Source organism: Panulirus ornatus, unplaced genomic scaffold, assembly GCF_036320965.1.
Source record: "Panulirus ornatus isolate Po-2019 unplaced genomic scaffold, ASM3632096v1 CTG_496_pilon, whole genome shotgun sequence".
Taxonomy (NCBI): domain Eukaryota; kingdom Metazoa; phylum Arthropoda; class Malacostraca; order Decapoda; family Palinuridae; genus Panulirus; species Panulirus ornatus.
The window spans coordinates 124,613-146,495 of NW_027264807.1; the positions used below are offsets into that span (position 1 = coordinate 124,613).

At 39.9% G+C, this 21,883-nt stretch overlaps 1 protein-coding gene across 2 annotated transcripts; it reads right to left on the reverse strand.

Annotated features, from left to right (window-relative positions):
• Positions 1–9,797: 9,797 nt before the first annotated feature.
• Positions 9,798–20,473, reverse strand: LOC139748494 (tax1-binding protein 3 homolog). 2 transcript variants are annotated; one of them, XM_071661571.1, is made up of 4 exons: positions 20,319–20,473; positions 17,702–17,872; positions 15,926–16,021; positions 9,798–10,358 (listed from the first exon to the last, which is right to left on the reverse strand). In XM_071661571.1, exons 2-4 carry the CDS (start codon positions 17,804–17,806, stop codon positions 10,188–10,190), a joined length of 372 nt encoding a protein of 123 aa, XP_071517672.1. In that variant the 5' UTR covers positions 17,807–17,872; positions 20,319–20,473; the 3' UTR covers positions 9,798–10,187. The 2 variants fall into 2 exon arrangements, with proteins under 2 accessions (XP_071517672.1, XP_071517673.1); XM_071661572.1 differs by having other exon boundaries at positions 20,233–20,357.
• Between the last annotated feature and the right edge of the window lie 1,410 nt (positions 20,474–21,883).

Here is a 21,883-nt window from a genome sequence, read left to right on the forward strand (position 1 = left end):
CTTTTCACTGCTTCTAAGAACTTGCCTCCCACACCATATATTCTTAATACCTTCCACAGAGCATCTCTATCAACTCTATCATATGCCTTCTCCAGATCCATAAATGCTACATACAAATCCATTTGCTTTTCTAAGTATTTCTCACATACATTCTTCAAAGCAAACACCTGATCCACACATCCTCTACCACTTCTGAAACCACACTGCTCTTCCCCAATCTGATGCTCTGTACATGCCTTCACCCTCTCAATCAATACCCTCCCATATAATTTACCAGGAATACTCAACAAACTTATACCTCTGTAATATGAGCACTCACTCTTATCCCCTTTGCCTTTGTACAATGGCACTATGCACGCATTCCGCCAATCCTCAGGCACCTCACCATGAGTCATACATACATTAAATAACCTTACCAACCAATCAACAATACAGTCACCCCCTTTTTTAATAAATTCCACTGCAATACCATCCAAACCTGCTGCCTTGCCGGCTTTCATCTTCCGCAAAGCTTTTACTACCTCTTCTCTGTTTACCAAATCATTTTCCCTAACCCTCTCACTTTGCATACCACCTCGACCAAAACACCCTAAATCTGCCACTCTATCATCAAACACATTCAACAAACCTTCAAAATACTCACTCCATCTCCTTCTCACATCACCACTACTTGTTATCACCTCCCCATTTGCGCCCTTCACTGAAGTTCCCATTTGCTCCCTTGTCTTACGCACTTTATTTACCTCCTTCCAGAACATCTTTTTATTCTCCCTAAAATTTAATGATACTCTCTCACCCCAACTCTCATTTGCCCTTTTTTCCACCTCTTGCACCTTTCTCTTGACCTCCTGTCTCTTTCTTTTATACATCTCCCACTCAATTGCATTTTTTTCCTGCAAAAATCGTCCAAATGCCTCTCTCTTCTCTTTCACTAATACTCTTACTTCTTCATCCCACCACTCACTACCCTTTCTAATCAACCCACCTCCCACTCTTCTCATGCCACAAGCATCTTTTGCGCAATCCATCACTGATTCCCTAAATACATCCCATTCCTCCCCCACTCCCCTTACTTCCATTGTTCTCACCTTTTTCCATTCCTATGAGTTCATGGGGAAATGAAACACAGTAAGTTCCCAAGTGCACTTTTGTGTAATAATCACATCATCTACAAGAAAAATATAAGTCAGTCAGTTGATATAGAACAAAGAGTCATAGCTAGGACGCCATTTGGTAAGCAAGGGACTGCCTGAATGTAGGTTGGGTGTGTTCTTTGTGTATTCAGTAACAGAAGATTCAATGATATTCTCATGGTACAGGTTAAAGTTAATAACTGAGATGGCATTACTCCAGTCAATACAATGATAATAATTTTTATCATGATTAAACAAGGGATTTTATTCTTGTCCCATTCTTACACTATATTCATGTTGCTTAAGTCTAACTGAAAGATACTTACCAGTCTGCCCAACATAAAACATCACAATTTCTACATTGCACTTTTACATGCATCCAGCAGAACTTTCTGATGAGTTCCTGATTAAGATATTCTTTATAGTATTATTGTTGCTGAAGGCAACATTTACATTAAAGGATTTAAGCAACATGGGAAGTAAAATCATTATCAAAAGGGAGAACTAAAAGGTTCTTGGTGTTAAGGGGAGGTTTGGCTTCAACTCTATAAAATGATTTCTTTGCCAATTTAAGGGATTTATCAATGAAAGATCTAGGATACTTTAACCTAGATCCAATAGAATATATCTTCTCAAACTCATCATCAATAAACTCTGGACTGCAAATACTCTGTCATGTTGAGCTGAGTAATAATGGACCATTATTTTCATTTTCTACAGTAAATTTGATAGAGGGTACTAAATTGTTTAGTAAAGGGAGAAATGTTTGTAAATTTTCATTTGTTGGCCAAATACAAAGAACATCATTTACATACCTAAACCAAATTGCATTAAAAGGTAAGATATCCTTTAGTAACTTTGTTTCAAGGAAATCCATATAAAGATTACTTAAGACAGGCGAAAGAGAGTTACCCATTGCCATACCAAATTTTTGAGCATATTATTCTCCATTAAATTGAAGTACACAGTCTTTAATACACAATACACAATCCAATAAAAACAAATGTTGAAACAGGTAAATGAATATCATCCAAAACATCAAAGCTAACCAGTTTGAAATCAAAATTAACATTGATATCATTATGCTTAAGTAAATCTACATTGTTCATGATATTAGAATTTGATATCTTACCCACTAATGGGCATAATAAAGAAACTAACCACTTTGACAATTTATATGTGATGGAACCCACTGAACTCACTAAAGGTCTTGCTGAAAAATTTGGTTTATGTGTTTTGACAAGACCATACATATATGGCAATGAAGGGGACAAAGATGACAAACTTTTGATTAGAAAACTATTAACAGTAACTTTAGTTCTTTATTGAAATGAAAATTAACCGCTTCTAGGGGACTCTTATTGAGTTTAAAATATGTTGTGTCATCACTTACAAGATTATTCATTTTAGATAATTAATTTTGTCCATAATCACAACTGTGTTAGCCTTATCTGCTTTAGTAACATGTATATAGGTACACCACTGAATTTCCGGCAACTGATGGTTCAGCACCTCCTTTAGTCCGGGCAAAATTATGTGAGGGAACTTGAAATTACCACGGCCACCAGACTAGTTTACTGGGTGGCCACAGATGGTGTTGTGTGTAGTGGATGCTTATTTACATTCTTTACACTGCACTTGTTGGTGGTGATACCAAAATTCTGAGATTCTTAGCTTATTTTGCTTAGATTTAACCCTAGCCATGGCTTCTAAGACATAAGAGTGTCAGTCATAGTGTCAAACTAAACACCAGTCCATATCAATCCAAGATAAAGTGGAACTGTTGAAAAAAAAATGGACCGTGGTGTTTCATTGACTAAGCTGTGTGACATCTACAGTACTGGTTCATCAACTGTTCATGATATAAAGAAACAAAGGGAGAAAGTATTGAAATGATATGCAGACGGCGATTCCAAGAAGCAAATGACGATAAGAAAAACCATGAAAGATGGTAAGAGTACTGAGCACAATCGAGTGATGATGGAATGGTTTCGACAGCGTCGGAGTGGTGGAGTGGACTTGTCAGGTAGCATGATAATGGACCAGGTTAAGTTGTTCGATAAAGAACTTAAATTACAACATGAGTGTGACTATAGTGAAGGATGGCTTCAAAGATTCAAGAAGCGTCATGGAATTTTCATGAATAAAGTGTGCGGGGAAAAGCAGTCTGCAAACCACGAAGGAGCTGCCGAGTATGTGGATGACTTTGCGAAACTCATAGCTGATGAGCACCTTAGTCTTGAGCAGGTGTATAATGCAGATAAAACTGCATTATTCTGGCAAAGCACAACAAGGAAAACACTAACAACAGAGGACGAAGAAGACCCCACAGGATTCAAACAATCTAAGGACAGACTTACCATCTTAGGGTGCTCAAACATTTAATACCTGTTTAACTTAAATTTCTAGCAGTCCATGGCATATTTAAGACACATGGGAGATGTATGATTAGTGGGTTAGAGGTGTGTTGATGATTTATTATTAGGTGACCACGGTTCGTCCAGCAAAATGGGTAATCCGGCAAGGTTTTGGAACCAAGAGTGCTGGAGAGTCAGTGGTGTACCTGTATACTAAAGCGGATATGGCTAACACCCTTGCCCCAGACCGACCTTCACTGAGAACTATTCATTCTCCTCTTTCATTGGGGTGTTCTGGATGACCCTATAGATGAGGCATAGCTTGGAGTATTCTGCATGACCAGATAGATGAGGCATAGATTGGGGTGTTGGGGATGACCAGATAGGTGAGACATAGCTTGGGGTGTTGTGGATGACCACATACGTTAGGCATAGCTAGGGCTTTCTGCATGACCAGATAGGTGAGGCATAGCTTGGGGTGTTGTGGATGACTGCATAGGTGAGGCATAGCTTGGGGTGTTCTGCATGACCAGATAGGTGAGGCATAGCTTGGGGTGTTGTGGATGACTGCATAGGTGAGGCATAGCGTGGGGTGCTGTGGATGACCAGATAGGTGAGGTAGAGCTTGGGGTGTTCTGTATGACCAGATAGATGAGGCAGAGCTCAAGTTGTTCTGGATGACCAGATGGGTGAGGCATAGCTTGGGGTGTTGTGGATGACCAGGTACGTGAGGCATAGCTTGGGGTGTTCTGCATGATCAGATAGGTGAGGCATAGCTTGGGGTGTTGTGGATGACCAGATGGGTGAGGCATAGCTTGGGGTGTTCTGCATGATCAGATAGGTGAAGCATAGCTTGGGGTGTTCTGCATGACCAGATAGGTGAGGCATAGCTTGGGGTGCTGTGAATGACCAGATAGGTGAGGCATAGCTTGGGGTGTTGTGGATGACCAGGTAGGTGAGGCATAGCTTGGGGTGTTCTGCATGACCAGATAGGTGAGGCATAGCTTGGGGTGTTCTGCATGACCAGATAGGTGAGGCATAGCTTGGGGTGTTCTGCATGACCAGATAGGTGAGGCATAGCTTGGGGTGCTGTGGATGGCCAGATAGGTGAGGCATAGCTTGGGGTGCTGTGGATGGCCAGATAGGTGAGGCATAGCTTGGGGTGTTGTGCATGACCAGATAGGTGAGGCATAGCTTGGGGTGCTGTGGATGATCAGATAGGTGAGGCATACCTTGGGGTGTTGTGCATGACCAGATAGGTGAGGCATAGCTTGGGGTGTTGTGGATGATCAGATAGGTGAGGCATAGCTTGGGGTGTTCTGCATGACCAGATAGGTGAGGCATAGCTTGGGGTGCTGTGGATGGCCAGATAGGTGAGGCATAGCTTAGGGTGCTGTGGATGACCAGATAGGTGAGGCATAGCTTGGGGTGCTGTGCATGACCAGATAGGTGAGGCATAGCTTGGGGTGCTGTGGATGGCCAGATAGGTGAGGCATAGCTTGGGGTGCTGTGGATGACCAGATAGGTGAGGCATAGCTTGGGGTGTTCTGCATGACCAGATAGGTGAGGCATAGCTTGGGGTGCTGTGGATGGCCAGATAGGTGAGGCATAGCTTGGGGTGTTGTGGATGACCAGATAGGTGAGGCATAGCTTGGGGTGCTGTGGATGGCCAGATAGGTGAGGCATAGCTTGGGGTGCTGTGGATGATCAGATAGGTGAGGCATAGCTTGGGGTGTTCTGCATGACCAGATAGGTGAGGCATAGCTTGGGGTGTTGTGGATGATCAGATAGGTGAGGCATAGCTTGGGGTGTTGTGCATGACCAGATGGGTGAGGCATAGCTTGGGGTGTTCTGCATGACCAGATAGGTGGGGCATAGCTTGGGGTGTTCTGCATGACCAGATAGGTGAGGTAGAGCTTGGGGTGACAGATAGGTGAGGCATAGATTGGGGTGTTCTGGATGACCAGATAGGTGAGGCATAGCTTGGGGTGTTCTGCATGACCAGATAGGTGAGGCATAGCTTGGGGTGTTCTGCATGACCAGATAGGTGAGGCATAGCTTGGGGTGCTGTGGATGATCGGATAGGTGAGGCATAGCTTGGGGTGCTGTGGATGATCAAATAGGTGAGGCATAGCTTGGGGTGCTGTGGATGACCAGATAGATGAGGCATAGCTTGGGGTGTTGTGGATGACCAGATAGGTGAGGCATAGCTTGGGGTGTTCTGCATGACCAGATAGGTGAGGCATAGCTTGGGGTGTTGTGGATGATCAGATAGGTGAGGCATAGTTTGGGGTGTTGTGGATGACCAGATAGGTGAGGCATAGCTTGGGGTGCTGTGGATGGCCAGATAGGTGAGGCATAGCTTGGGGTGTTCTGCATGACCAGATAGGTGAGGCATAGCTTGGGGTGTTGTGGATGACCAGATAGGTGAGGCATAGCTTGGGGTGTTCTGGATGACCAGATAGGTGAGGCATAGCTTGGGGTGTTGTGGATGATCAGATAGGTGAGGCATAGCTTGGGGTGTTGTGGATGACCAGATAGGTGAGGCATAGTTTGGGGTGTTATGGATGACCAGATAGGTGAGGCTTAGCTTGGGGTGTTCTGCATGACCAGATAGGTTAGGCATAGCTTGGGGTGCTGTGGATGGCCAGATAGGTGAGGCATAGCTTGGGGTGTTCTGCATGACCGGATAGGTGAGGCATAGCTTGGGGTGCTGTGGATGACCAGATAGGTGAGGCATAGCTTGGGGTGTTCTGCATGACCAGATAGGTGAGGCATAGCTTGGGGTGCTGTGGATGACCAGATAGGTGAGGCATAGCTTGGGGTGCTGTGGATGGCCAGACAGGTGAGGCATAGCTTGGGGTGCTGTGGATGACCAGATAGGTGAGGCATAGCTTGGGGTGTTGTGGATGACCAGATAGGTGAGGCATAGCTTAGGGTGTTCTGCATGATCAGATAGGTGAGGCATAGCTTGGGGTGCTGTGGATGGCCAGATAGGTGAGGCATAGCTTGGGGTGTTCTGCATGACCAGACAGGTGAGGCATAGCTTGGGGTGTTCTGCATGACCAGATAGGTGAGGCATAGCTTGGGGTGCTGTGGATGGCCAGATCGGCGAGGCATAGCTTAGGGTGCTGTGGATGACCAGATAGGTGAGGCATAGCTTGGGGTGTTCTGCATGACCAGATAGGTGAGGCATAGCTTGGGGTGCTGTGCATGACCAGATAGGTAAGGCATAGCTTAGGGTGTTCTGCATGACCAGATAGGTGAGGCATAGCTTGGGGTGCTGTGGATGGCCAGATAGGTGAGGCATAGCTTAGGGTGCTGTGGATGACCAGATAGGTGAGGCATAGCTTGGGGTGTTCTGCATGACCAGATAGGTGAGGCATAGCTTGGGGTGCTGTGCATGACCAGATAGGTGAGGCATAGCTTGGGGTGTTGTGCATGACCGGATAGGTGAGGCATAGCTTGGGGTGCTGTGGATGGCCAGATAGGTGAGGCATAGCTTGGGGTGCTGTGGATGACCAGATAGGTGAGGCATAGCTTGGGGTGTTCTGCATGACCAGATAGGTGAGGCATAGCTTGGGGTGCTGTGATGACCAGATAGGTGAGGCATAGCTTGGGGTGCTTGTGGATGACCAGATAGGTGAGGCATAGCTTGGGGTGTTGTGGATGACCAGATAGGTGAGGCATAGCTTGGGGTGCTGTGGATGATCAAATAGGTGAGGCATAGCTTGGGGTGCTGTGGATGACCAGATAGATGAGGCATAGCTTGGGGTGTTGTGGATGACCAGATAGGTGAGGCATAGCTTGGGGTGTTCTGCATGACCAGATAGGTGAGGCATAGCTTGGGGTGTTGTGGATGATCAGATAGGTGAGGCATAGTTTGGGGTGTTGTGAATGACCAAATAGGTAAGGCATAGCTTGGGGTGCTGTGGATGGCCAGATAGGTGAGGCATAGCTTGGGGTGTTGTGGATGACCAGATAGGTGAGGCATAGCTTGGGGTGTTGTGGATGACCAGATAGGTGAGGCATAGCTTGGGGTGTTGTGGATGATCAGATAGGTGAGGCATAGCTTGGGGTGCTGTGGATGACCAGATAGGTGAGGCATAGTTTGGGGTGTTATGGATGACCAGATAGGTGAGGCATAGCTTGGGGTGTTCTGCATGACCAGATAGGTGAGGCATAGCTTGGGGTGCTGTGGATGATCAGATAGGTGAGGCATAGCTTGGGGTGTTCTGCATGACCGGATAGGTGAGGCATAGCTTGGGGTGCTGTGGATGACCAGATAGGTGAGGCATAGCTTGGGGTGTTCTGCATGACCAGATAGGTGAGGCATAGCTTGGGGTGCTGTGGATGACCAGATAGGTGAGGCATAGCTTGGGGTGCTGTGGATGGCCAGATAGGTGAGGCATAGCTTGGGGTGCTGTGGATGACCAGATAGGTGAGGCATAGCTTGGGGTGTTGTGGATGACCAGATAGGTGAGGCATAGCTTAGGGTGTTCTGCATGATCAGATAGGTGAGGCATAGCTTGGGGTGCTGTGGATGGCCAGATAGGTGAGGCATAGCTTAGGGTGCTGTGGATGACCAGATAGGTGAGGCATAGCTTGGGGTGTTCTGCATGACCAGATAGGTGAGGCATAGCTTGGGGTGTTCTGCATGACCAGATAGGTTTGGCATAGCTTGGGGTGTTCTGCATGACCAGATAGGTGAGGCATAGCTTGGGGTGTTCTGCATGACCAGATAGGTTTGGCATAGCTTGGGGTGTTCTGCATGACCAGATAGGTGAGGCATAGCTTGGGGTGCTGTGGATGGCCAGATAGGTGAGGCATAGCTTAGGGTGCTGTGGATGACCAGATAGGTGAGGCATAGCTTGGGGTGTTGTGGATGACCAGATAGGTGAGGCATAGCTTGGGGTGCTGTGCATTACCAGATAGGTGAGGCATAGCTTGGGGTGTTCTGCATGACCAGATAGGTGAGGCATAGCTTGGGGTGCTGTGGATGGCCAGATAGGTGAGGCATAGCTTAGGGTGCTGTGGATGACCAGATAGGTGAGGCATAGCTTGGGGTGTTCTGCATGACCAGATAGGTGAGGCATAGCTTGGGGTGCTGTGCATGACCAGATAGGTGAGGCATAGCTTGGGGTGTTGTGGATGACCAGATAGGTGAGGCATAGCTTGGGGTGCTGTGGATGGCCAGATAGGTGAGGCATAGCTTAGGGTGTTCTGGATGAATTTTCTGCAGAGGATGCTTAATGATTCTTCTCATCCTAATCTGATTTCAGGTAGTCTTTTGAAGGCATTTTGTTTGTATGTTGCTTTTACGGTGTTTTTGGCGAGGGTAGTGAATGTCCTGGACATCATATCTGAAGCCTAGAATGTTGGGGTTATTGTGTTCAGTGTTTTCAGTGGTACACGTGACAGCTAAAGAATGGACATGAGTGAATGAAGCCATTTCTTCTCTTGTTCCTGGAGCTCCCTCACCAATGTGAGGAATAGCAAACAGGTATGAATGAAAAAAAAACATTAAATAGTACATCATAAATACAATTAAAGAGAGAATACCAATTAATGAAAAGCTAGCTTGATCCCATTAAAAATATGAGCTCTGAATAGCTGAAAAGGGGTGGGTCGATGACATCAGCCCATTAGTAAGTGATGACTGGCCAACAGCAGACCTGTTGAAAAAGCACCTAGCTGTGGATACCTTTGGGCTGTTTACAAAGGGTGAGTAAAGGCTGTTGCCTTCGCACTGAAATGCAAAGGCAGGCTGAATGCTAACCTGAATATTCACAAGGAAACTCTCAAGCTTGAGGAGCAGACTACAAGGAAAGAAATGGAGCATTTTTACTTATCAGAAAAATGTATTGAAGAACCATGCTAAAAGCCCAATTCACAAATACTATGACAATAAAGCTCTCTAATTATCAGATATGTGACTTTCAGCATCTATCTTTGTCAGGAATGTTATTTCATATACCTTGTTAGCCCCTAAAAAAGTGCCTGGCTGTTTGCTTTTGTGAATTATTCACACTTACAGTTAAAACTTTGCTTAAACATTACATAAAAAATGAACATTTGGTGAGCAGCTGTGACCAAAGCAAGCTAAAAGCCCACTGCATCAAGAATGAAAAATGTAATCAATGAATGAACAATGACCAGGGTAGAATTATAGGAGCTGTAATCCAAGAATCAACAGAATCCCACAAACTTTTGTTTCTGGGCATCTGTGGGAATACCGAAAGTGAAATGGAATGACTTGTGATCATATAACATAACTTAAATAATAGGGCGAATTAAGACGCAGTAATCTTGTTGTATCTTAATAATCAACACCACAATCTAACACCATGAAAATCATATGGCAGACAATGCCACAAGACTGTATATAATCATTCTTAAAATGTATACATTCTTTGCTCTTTTGTCTATCAACAGCACTGAATAATTCTGAATGTCTAATGATGAAAAATAGTCATACAAAATAGAGAAGGTATGTAGATCTCCAGATAAATGTACTGCCTTTACTTCAATTAATGGGTAGCAATGCTTTATGGTAATTATCTCTCCATAAAAACATGTAAAATATATTGTAATCCATAAAACATTCACTTACTGATAATCTACAACGATATATATAATAAGAATGATGGAGTAAATTCTTTAAACACAATCAACTTGGAAAATTTTGGGAGCTAATTCAAGAATGTGTGACTCCTTTTCGAGCAACAAGTAGGTTGAGGACGGGATGCTTTTTGATATAGTCAACAGCTTTCTTGTGCGTCACCATGGTGAAGTCATAACCATTACACTGTAGGATCTTATCATGAACACGTAACCCAGCACGAGCAGCAGCACTTCCATCATGAACCTGAAAATTTATAAATTTTGAATGTTTCTGAAAAATCTCTTATCTATCAATATCCAACAAATTATCTTTCTACAGATGGGTAGCACATCCAGAATCTCCTCCAATAACCAGGGCAAATATAATATCTATACAAGTTTTATCTTTGTATAAGAAACAGCAAACTGGAATACTTTAGATTGTAACTAACTTTTCCTACTTACTTTGTATTTGTGGATAAATACTTCCCTACCATAACAAACAGTAATTTTGCTCTTCATCACAAATCATTCAGGTTCTTATATTACAAGGAGTGACTTGTCTTGAAGAATCAAGAACAAGCACTACTACAAGTGCTAACAGGAACTAAAACAACCTGGAATTTACTCAGTGCTCTCTATCACCATATCTCTCTCTCTTAGCAGTGTCAACTCTATATTTTTCATGCTTGCCCACCACTTCTCATATTGCTTTGGTACAGTCTGAGTCTTCTAAGAAAAATCCCAACTTAGCTCTTTTTCTCTTTTTGATTAAGAAAAATATGATACAGGACTGAGAATATCCATTTCCAAGCTTAGGACCCTCTTACAGTCACTCTATGATACATAAAAGTAAGTGGAAAACACCCATTCTCCCTTTCTCCAAAACACAGAGCCAATCACAAATAATGACAAATTTCTCTCATTTCTAGTTTTCCTAAAAAAGGAACAGAGGAGGGGGACAAGTGAGGATATTACCTCAAAGGCTCACTCCTCTGTTCTTAACGCTACCTCGCTAACGCGGGAAATGGCAAATAGTATAAAAAAAAATTAAACCGAGCCCTGCAGGTGGTTGTTAACCTGATTCTTGAAGGTAGAAAAGTTAATGTAAGAAAGACAAAAGTAGGAAAATAATTCTACAGCTTAGCTGTCCAAAGGTTGTAGGAAGTATGATACAGATCAGTTCTTGAAGCAACAGCCAGATCCAACATTACAGTGTACAAAAAGGGATGGTTAAAAATAGGTGATGTCAGAGGAATTAATGATAGAAAGCTTTTGATTCCACTCTGGTTAACAAAGTAGTGAAAAAGTCACCCCAGATGTATGAGAGGAACTAGAGTGAATAAAATTCCTGTATATATGAAACAGCTGTTCACAAGAGGTATAATCACAGCATCTATACAGCTTCCTTAGATTTTGGGCAGCTGACCTTGGATTAATGATTAAGTACGGTTTCCCGGCAAGAGTAGTGGATACGGTTATGCCCAACATTCTATATTACTACAGGATTAAATTGTTGTGTTTTGAAACAGAACAAAGAAGAAATAAATGATTTTTACATAGAGATATTGTGACAAATTGCATTTTAGCACTATCATACTCTATTATGCTACACATGTCTGAACTATGATAGGAAATAGGTTCAGTATGAGAAACAGAATGAGCTATAAAAGGCAGAGGGGAAGGAAAGTTGAAGTGTGTACAGTAGAATCATCAGCATAAGAGTGAATAGGATTAGTTTAAAAGAAAGATCATTTCTTAGCCCCTTTCCCTTACTATTCCATGTACACTCAGCCTGAGCTTTGATATAAACAATTATTATCCAAATTAACCAATTCATTTTCTAAAAACTATTTTCCCAAGGGAACTTATGTGGAGTTTTACATACAACTCCTATCATTCCCAGGACCCAAGAGTTTAGTAGATGTCCTTTCTCTGAACAGATGACACTACAAGCACTTACATCTGCAAAAGACAGAATGGTAAAGTATCTCTCTGAGGTAGAGTGAGTATCTGCCTTATCTTTACCACTTTTCTCCCTTTTTTCACCCCCAGTATGCTACATGATGATGAATATAAAAGTGATGACTACGTAGACACATAAATATACTCCCTCATCTAATAAGGAGAAAAGTTCTGACTTGGGCATTCCAGCAGAAGAAATCAAAGCTGAGCATCTTTTGGAGTAGGTGCAAACATGTGGTTTATTTCTGCCTTTCCAGTACTTTTTCACTCTCAGTCACCTGAATAATGATGAAACAGACACAATAAAAACATTACTTCAAAATTTTACAAGTTCCAATTCATATAGTCTAGCTGATCCTATGGGGTAAACCAAAGTAATCTTTGTCTCTCATTGTGTGCCTGCCCAACCATTTGCTTTTCCAGATAACAACACCACTAGTCATGCAAATAATGAACATCAGAATATGAACCAGTATTTCTAAAGTTTCTTCAGTATAGTAATAAACTTGCTGACAAGCAAGTATGTAAAGCAAAGACTGATGGCAGCATCATAGGATAATGAAAGTAACAGATAGTACTCCAAGAGTAATGAAATAAGAGGCTTTATGCATTTCATTGACAAGTCATTTTCTGTTTGTTATTTCTAATGTCTTCTACAATGTAAGCCTCATGAAGTTGAATTTTCTATTCTTACAATAATTTTTGTGTTCAATGAGAAACCTTGGACTCACAGCAACTGTGTATTCAATGTAATACTATCAAAAGTATTTAAAGTAAAATAAAACATTTTGTGTATTGCTTCTTTTATCTATTTATATACAATTCAAAACTATATAAAAAAAATCAATTATTTCTTGAATATACTTTGAAAAAAAGTGGTAAAGGAAGGGGCTAAGAAAAGAAAGAATAGCTATTATTGCTGATAGGGTGCAAGGAAGAATTTTTTCCATCAACAACTACTGCAATGGAGCAGCCAGAGAGGAAACTTTGCATTAAGGAATAAAGAGAAGCAGGAAAAGTTGAGGAAGAAGGTTCAAACAGGAAGGTCATAGCCTGTCTAATAATTTGGAGATATCAAGGGCTATGATAAAAGTTCCACTACTGCACCTGAAAGGAGAACCAGAAGCGAATCATATAGGAGAGAAGATCACTAAAAGACCTTGCCCTTAAAAATCCATATTGGTGATCAAAAAGAAGGGAATGGAATTCTAGATATCGAACAAAGTGAGTTTCAAATACTCTGAAGACAGCAAAAGTGAAAGCCATGGGGTGATACTTACAGGGGTTAAAGCAGTCTCCTTTCTCTGGGATAGGCAACACCAAGGCAAGCTTCTACGAGGAAGGAAAGGTCTGGGTTTTAAACTGAGGCAAAATAGGCAACAACATAATCAACACCTACATATGCCCTCCCACCTTCCCTCCCAGATACATAGACTCCTGATTTTCAAACATTCTACTTACATTTTTTTTATTTGATGTCACAAATGAAGTATGAATACATTTCTAAGTTAACTGTTTTTTGGTTAAGCCTTTTCATATAGAATCTTTTTTTTTAACTTTACACCAGAACTAAGCTGGTCAGGGTGACACTGAGCCAACTGGTATCATTATCATGCTGTCTATAGCATTGTGTGGTATTGTCTGGCCTTCTTTGGAATTTTTTTTGTCAAACTTTCCTGAAATCCCATAATGAATGGAAAATGACCAAGTTATCCAGCATGTAGGCTCATCAAGCTATTAGTTTGGATATGAAAATGGATGTGGTAAAATGTGGGGAATGTTTAGTGGGAACTGCCTGCATGCTTTGGCTACATTCCTTGACAATGAGGACAATTACCACAAACTCTGCCAAAATAAAGCCTAGTGCTGAATGTGTGACCCCCAGGTAAAGCTATTAACATTATGAAAGCCAGATATCAGAGAACAGAAAGATAATCTTGCCTTATGTCTTAGTAATCTCTACACTTCCCACCTGCACCAGTCTGGCCCTGTGACACACTATGTACTGCAGGTTTTCATGAGTATTCATTTCTATAATTCATTAATGCAAACATTTACCTATGCTCTGTAAAGATATGTTACTATGTCTCTAGTATTCATTCATTTTAACATTTAATCATTCTATACTAATTCATATACTTATTATGTCATTCGTATTCACCTTAGGAATGACAGGGAGATGTATTAGAGAAAGTGACAGGAGGTCAAGAGGAAGGTGCAAGGGTTGAAAAAGAGGGCAAATGAGAGTTGGGGTGAGAGGGTATCATTAATCTTTAGAAAGAATAAAAAGATATTTTGGAAGGCGGTAAATAATGTGCAAAAGACAATGGAAACATCAGTGAAGGGGGCAAGGGAGGAAGTAATGACAGGTAGTGATAGAATGAGTATTTTGAAGGATTGTTGAATGTGTTTGATGTCAGAATGATATGTAGGGTGTTTAGGCTGAGGTGGTGTGTGAAGTGAGAGAGTATGGGAGGGTGGTTTGGTGGAGAGAAGTGGTGAAAGCACTGCAGAAGATGAAATCTGGCAAGGCGGCAGGTTTTATATATATTTGTGATAAATTCTCCGACGTTAATACATATGATATAAGGAATAATAGCACATTAGTTTTACAATCAGAGGTACCAACTTTACTAATACATAGCATTAGTCTCACAGTGTTCACAAGAGCCATCGCACCAAGGGGTGCTGAATAATATTTCGCTGACTGTACACATGCTTCTTGTATGGCACTGGCAAAGACACACCACTGTGCTGCAAGCCCAGTGATGACTGCATTATTCCAAACATAAACCCTCAGAAATTGAAAAAAAAAAGTGTAAATGGAATGTGCACATCATTTCAAAAATGGCATTAATTCAACATGCATAAATCAAGAGATTCCTGTAAGCTGATATATTTATGATGGAAGGAAAACACCCCAGTGAAGTGGAAGTTGCATGTTTTGGTAGGCTCTTTAGTGAGTCTATGTATAGGTTTTGGTCAAAATATGCAGCCTGTGTGGAGCAGAACCATTCCCCTCCAAAATGGGTCTCAACCTCATCTAAAAATACTCTATAACAATGCTCAGATCAAAGTTAGAGATATGAGTGTTAAAAGGATATCATATGACTGCCATTTCTGAATCTTGGTTAGATATCAACAATATAGATTTCCTCACCAAACAGGCAATTCCATGGTCTAACAGTGATTGAGGAAACAAATTAGTCAGTGGTGTCTTGCTCTTTTTAATACTCATTTTGATCAAGTAGTGAAATTTTTTTTATAACCAATGAGAATGTAGATTTCATTTCTGTACAAATCAAAGACTAGATTCATAAGAAAATAATAGTTGAGCAAGATTATACGCTCTCCATACAAATACCAGGGGTAGGCAAAAGATTTTATGATCAGTAAGCAGAAATCTGTAATAAAAAAGATTCTATCATAAGAGATTTTAACATACTGATATCTAAGAGAGGGGAATCCTTTTCCAATAGTCCCAGCTGAGGACTCAACATAAATTTGTTTGATAGTGCCCAAATCCAACTGGTTGAGACACCTATTTGCAACGAGAATATATTACATATAGTTCTATCTACAAATGAAGATCTCATTGATAATGTTGAAGTTATAGATTTTAGTTCATCTTTTTAATTATTTCATAGTTGTTTACATACTTTAATAACACTAATTAGGAAAATCTATTATATGGGCAACATATTGAATATGCTAGATTGTTTGTCAGGTTGCAGAAGGATGTATTAGTAACCTGAAAGACTCATATGTACATATTCATCTGCCCCAGGATGGAGTTAATGATGACAGTCATAAAAAAAGACTGAACAGTGTGTAGCTTTCAACAATCAATAGAATTTCCCTACTAACCTCTGTGCAATAGATACCATTGTCTGTATAACCCTGTGGACTCTTCATGTAATCCTGATCAATTCCTCCACCAATTTTGAAGCCACACTTAAGAACCTGAAATATCAAGATTCAAGATCAGGATACATCTTTTTAGATTTTGAGATTGGTTGAAGATTGCATGAATCTGACTGACAAAATCTAATGGCAGGCTTGGATAACAGTTGATAAAACAAACTATCAGTACAATCTGGCAACATTTTAGCTTCCATATCAAGCATTGATATTCTTATTCTGCAAACATATATTCTTTTTTAACAAATTGGGCCTTATGTTTCCAATGACAACTTTTACTATTACCTTTAATGTCATTCCTATTTGAATTAGGTGGATGAATGGCACAAAGCCTTACAATTCATTCAAATATATCCTGATCTTGTGTACATTGTAAATACCTGAAGATTACCACACTAACCAAAGCATCTCACAGCTATTCCCTCTCTGCATATTAATCCAAACTGCTCATGAGGTGTGACTTATATTAATCCAAACTGCTCATGAGGTGTGACTTATATTCTAATTCTTACACATACAAAACAAAATACCTCTGCTTCATGAGCCCATGAATAATTTTCTGGCATGATCATTTGAAGTATTTCTGTCCCTCTCTCTGTTCTACCTCTTTCCAATTATCAAAGTATCAAAGACCTACACCAACCTATCTATCATACATTTTAAATGGCTAAACCATCCTAGCAGAACTTTAACTACAATTCCAATTAAAATTTTCTTGTATTTTTCTTATTTATTCTGATTTTCACAAACTCTGTAGCTTATCCCACACGAATACTCTCATTTTCTGCAGTTTCCTAGAAAAAGAAGGGGTTTACATACATACATAAAAGGTTGGATAAGTATTCTCTTGTATAGGCTTCTTACACATCCCATTCTTAACTTTTTCCCATGTGCTAAAGCCCTCAGAGAACTTAAAACTTTTGTAAATTTGCACTTTTATCTTTCTCACTCCTATCACTATCAATCATATTCCCAGATATTAAAACCCCTTAATAGCTTTTTCTTCATTCTATCAAATATTTCAGTGAAAGTGCTAACCTCATTAAAAAACAATACTACTCCATTTTCTAACTACTCTGAGTATCCTCCTCCTAAATACACCACTAAATCCATAAACAGTACTATTCTGTTCAACTCCTCAAAGTAAAAGCTACAACCTTGGTAGCTTCCAGTCTTTGCAACCACACTTCTGGTACATCCTCTTATCAATCATTTCATTCTCAGTCTATATAATGCCTTATCCATTATATCAAACAGCAGTAACAATGCTTCTGAACACTGAAAAACACCAACAATTTCAAACAATGCACTCATATAACCAGTTATTCTATAAAAACCACTATTTCCAGAATAATAGCTCTAATACCAGCATTCAAAAGTTTTCAAAGGCTTAAAAGAAACAAGAACAGAAAAGTAAACACGTCTTCCTTCCCTAAACCATTCCTGGTCTTCAGCTCACATGGTTTAACAATACTTTCAACATGCCCAAGCATATCCCTACCATATTTCATAAATTTGACCCAAAAGCATTTTTCTATATAAACAATTTCTACTCATTCTATCTACATACAAAGAAATAATCAATATATTTCTCCAATCATTCAGCATGCAAGTAATTATCCATGCATCCATGAACTTACTGTATTGTGTTCATTTCATTGCTCTTTCTCCTCTAATCTTCACACATCCACACACCATCCCAATTAATTCTGACCAACTAACCTGTCTACCATGCTCATCCACCCCTGCCTCCTTTTCCAGGGTTATAGGTATACTAAGGCACTCCATGGCAGTGCCAGGCTCATGGGAAAATGCTGTTGTTGTCATTGCCTACGTGGTCTCTGCTGCCTGTGCAACACTCTTCTGTGCTATGCTTCTGGCCTACACTTATTGCTGAAAGAAATGGTAAACCATACATAATAATTCATAAGAAGTACCTGCTTTGAAGTTAGAAAGGTTATCATACCATTTCATCTTCCTTATCATTTGCAATGTAACTCTTCCTCTGCTCCCATTATCCAATCTTCCAACATAACTACCGCTGTTGATGCTGTATATTTAGTAAAAGATAAGAAACTTTTCTTAACGCATCTATTTTCCCTGTATTGTGAACAATCATTTCTATGGCCACCTTATGTGTCAATTAGGAGAGAAGGAATGATGAAGACATAAACTATGATTATCTGGCAATGTCTGTAAGATTAAACTAAACATCCTACAATAGAATTTATTAAGAAAAGGGGTGACTGTGTTACTGATTGGTTGGTAAGGATAGTCAATGTATATATGGATTGTTGGGAGGTGCCTGAGGATTGGCATAATGCATGTATAGTGCCAGTGCATGAAGGCAAGGGGGATAAAAGTGAGTGTTTACACTACAGAGGTGTAAGTTTGTTGAGTATACCTGGTTAATAGTATGAGAGGGTGAAGGTATGTACAGAGCATCAGATTGAGTATACCTGGTTAATGGTATGAGAAGGTGAAGGTATGTACAGAGCATCAGATTGAGTATACCTGGTTAATGGTATGAGAAGGTGAAGGTATGTACAGAGCATCAGATTGAGTATACCTGGTTAATGGTATGAGAGGGTGAAGGTACGTACAGAGCATCAGATTGAGTATACCTGGTTAATGGTATGAGAGGGTGAAGGTATGTACAGAGCATCAGATTGAGTATACCTGGTTAATGGTATGAGAAGGTGAAGGTATGTACAGAGCATCAGATTGAGTATACCTGGTTAATGGTATGAGAGGGTGAAGGTATGTACAGAGCATCAGATTGAGTATACCTGGTTAATGGTATGAGAGGGTGAAGGTATGTACAGAGCATCAGATTGAGTATACCTGGTTAATGGTATGAGAAGGTGAAGGTATGTACAGAGCATCAGATTGAGTATACCTGGTTAATGGTATGAGAGGGTGAAGGTACGTACAGAGCATCAGATTGAGTATACCTGGTTAATGGTATCAGAAGGTGAAGGTATGTACAGAGCATCAGATTGGGGAGGAGCAGTGTGGTTTCGCAAGTGGTAGAGATGTGTGAATCATGTATACAGTATAATTTGCATCAACTTACTCATGTATACACTATAATTTGCAGTAACCTACTCGCATATACAGTATAATTTGCATTAACTTACTAATGTATACAGTATAATTTGCATTAACTTACTCATGTATACAGTATAATTTACAGTAACTTACTCATGTATACAGTATAATTTACAGTATCTTACTCATGTATACAGTATAATTTGCAGTAACATTATGTATACAGTATAATTTGCATTAACTTACTCATGTACTCAGTATAATTTGCAGTAACTTACTCATGTATACAGTATAATTTGCAAACACTCATGTATACCGTATAATTTGCTTTAACTCATGTATACCCTATAATTTGCAGTAACTTACTCAAGTATAAAGTACAATTTGCAGTAACTTACTCAAGTATAAAGTATAATTTGCAGTAACTTACTCATGTATATACTACAATTTGCAGTAACTTACTCATGTATACAGTATAATTTGCAGTAACTTACTCATGTATACAGTATAATTTGCAGTAACTTACTCATGTATACAGTATAATTTGCAGTAACTTACTCATGGATACAGTATAATTTGCATTATGAATACAGTATAATTTGCATTAACTTACCCATGTATATAATATAACTTGCAGTCTTACTCATGTATACAATTTGCAGTAATTTACTCATGTATACAGTATAATTTGCATTAAGTTATGTATACAGTATAATTTGCATTAACTTACCCATGTATATAATATAACTTGCAGTCTTACTCATGTATACAATTTGCAGTAACTTACTCATGTATACAGTATAATTTGCATTAAGTTATGTATACAGTATAATTTGCATTAACCTACCCATGTATATAATATAACTTGCAGTCTTACTCATGTATACAATTTGCAGTAACTTACTCATGTATACAGTATAATTTGCATTAAGTTATGTATACAGTATAATTTGCATTAACTTACCCATGTATATAATATAACTTGCAGTCTTACTCATGTATACAATTTGCAGTAAGTTACTCATGTATACAGTATAATTTGCATTAAGTTATGTATACAGTATAATTTGCATTAACTTACCCATGTATATAATATAACTTGCAGTCTTACTCATGTATACAATTTGCAGTAAGTTACTCATGTATACAGTATAATTTGCAGTAATGTACTGATGTATACAGCATAATTTGCAGTCACTTACTCATGGATTGTCTCACTTGCTCATCATAGATGATGTATCAAGAATAATTGTACACATGATGATGACGTAGTATATGTCTTACTTACTGGGTTATTACATATTTACATGTACACAGTCATGTAGTGTCATAATGATGACGAGCAGATGTGAGGCACAACAACAACCACCTGAGCCATCGTACCTACATTGTTGTACATCTCCAACCCACTGACCACACATCTACAACTTATAAATACATACTATAACCTTATACTACATTTAAGCTAATGAAGAACAATGAGAGAAAGTACAAACTTAATTCCATACAACGACGAGACACTATTATTACCCAACAATGTTCACATTACCATCATAACTAGGTAATTATGTTGTTAGTCATTTGACATATAAATATCATTAGCTTAATACTGAGTACAAGATGGCGTAACGATGTATATCTAATCATATCATGTAGAGAACCTATCACCACAACTGAGTATATACCTTAAACTACAACAAACCTACCTAGCCTTAACAACAACAACCATCCATACCCAACAACAACAACCATCCATACCTACCTAGACTACTACAACAAACAACCATCCATACACCATGCCTACCTAGACTACAACAACCATCCACACCTACCTAGACTACAACAAACAACCATCCATACACCATACCTACCAAGACTACAACAAACAACCATCCATACACCATACCTAACTAGACTACAACAAACAACCGTCCATACACCATACTACCTAATCTACAACAAACAACCATCCATACCTAACTTGACTACAACAACCATCTATACCCCATACCTAACTAAACTACAACAAACAACCATCCATACATCATACTACCTAGACTACAACAAACAACCATCCATACCTACCTAGACTACAACAAACAACCATCCATACACCACACTACCTAGACTACAACAAACAACCATCCATACCTACCTAACTACAACAAAAACCGCCCATACACCAAACTTACATAGGCTACAAAAAGCAATCTTCCATACACTATGCTTACCTAAACTACAACCATCCATACACCATACTGCCTAGACTACAACAAACAACCATCCATATATCATACTACCTAGACTACAACAAACAACCATCCATACCTACCTAGACTACAACAAACAACCATCCATACACCATACCTACCTAGACTACAACAACCATCCATACCTACCTAGACTACAACAAACACCCATCCATACCTAACTTGACTACAACAACCATCTATACCCCTATACCTAACTAAACTACAACAAACAACCATCCATACATCATACTACCTAGACTACAACAAACAACCACCCATACGTACCTAGACTACAACAAACAACCATCCATACACCATACCTACCTAGACTACAACAAACAACCATCCATATCTAACAAGACTACAACAACCATCCATACACCATACCTGCCTAGACTACAAACAACCATCCATACAACATACTACCTAGACTACAACAAACAACAATCCATACACCATACCTACCTAGAATAAAACAAACCATCCATACCATATACCTAAATAGACTATAACCATCCAAACACCACTCCTGCCTAGACTATAAACGACCATCCATACACCATACTACCTAGACTACAACAACCATCCATACACCATACCT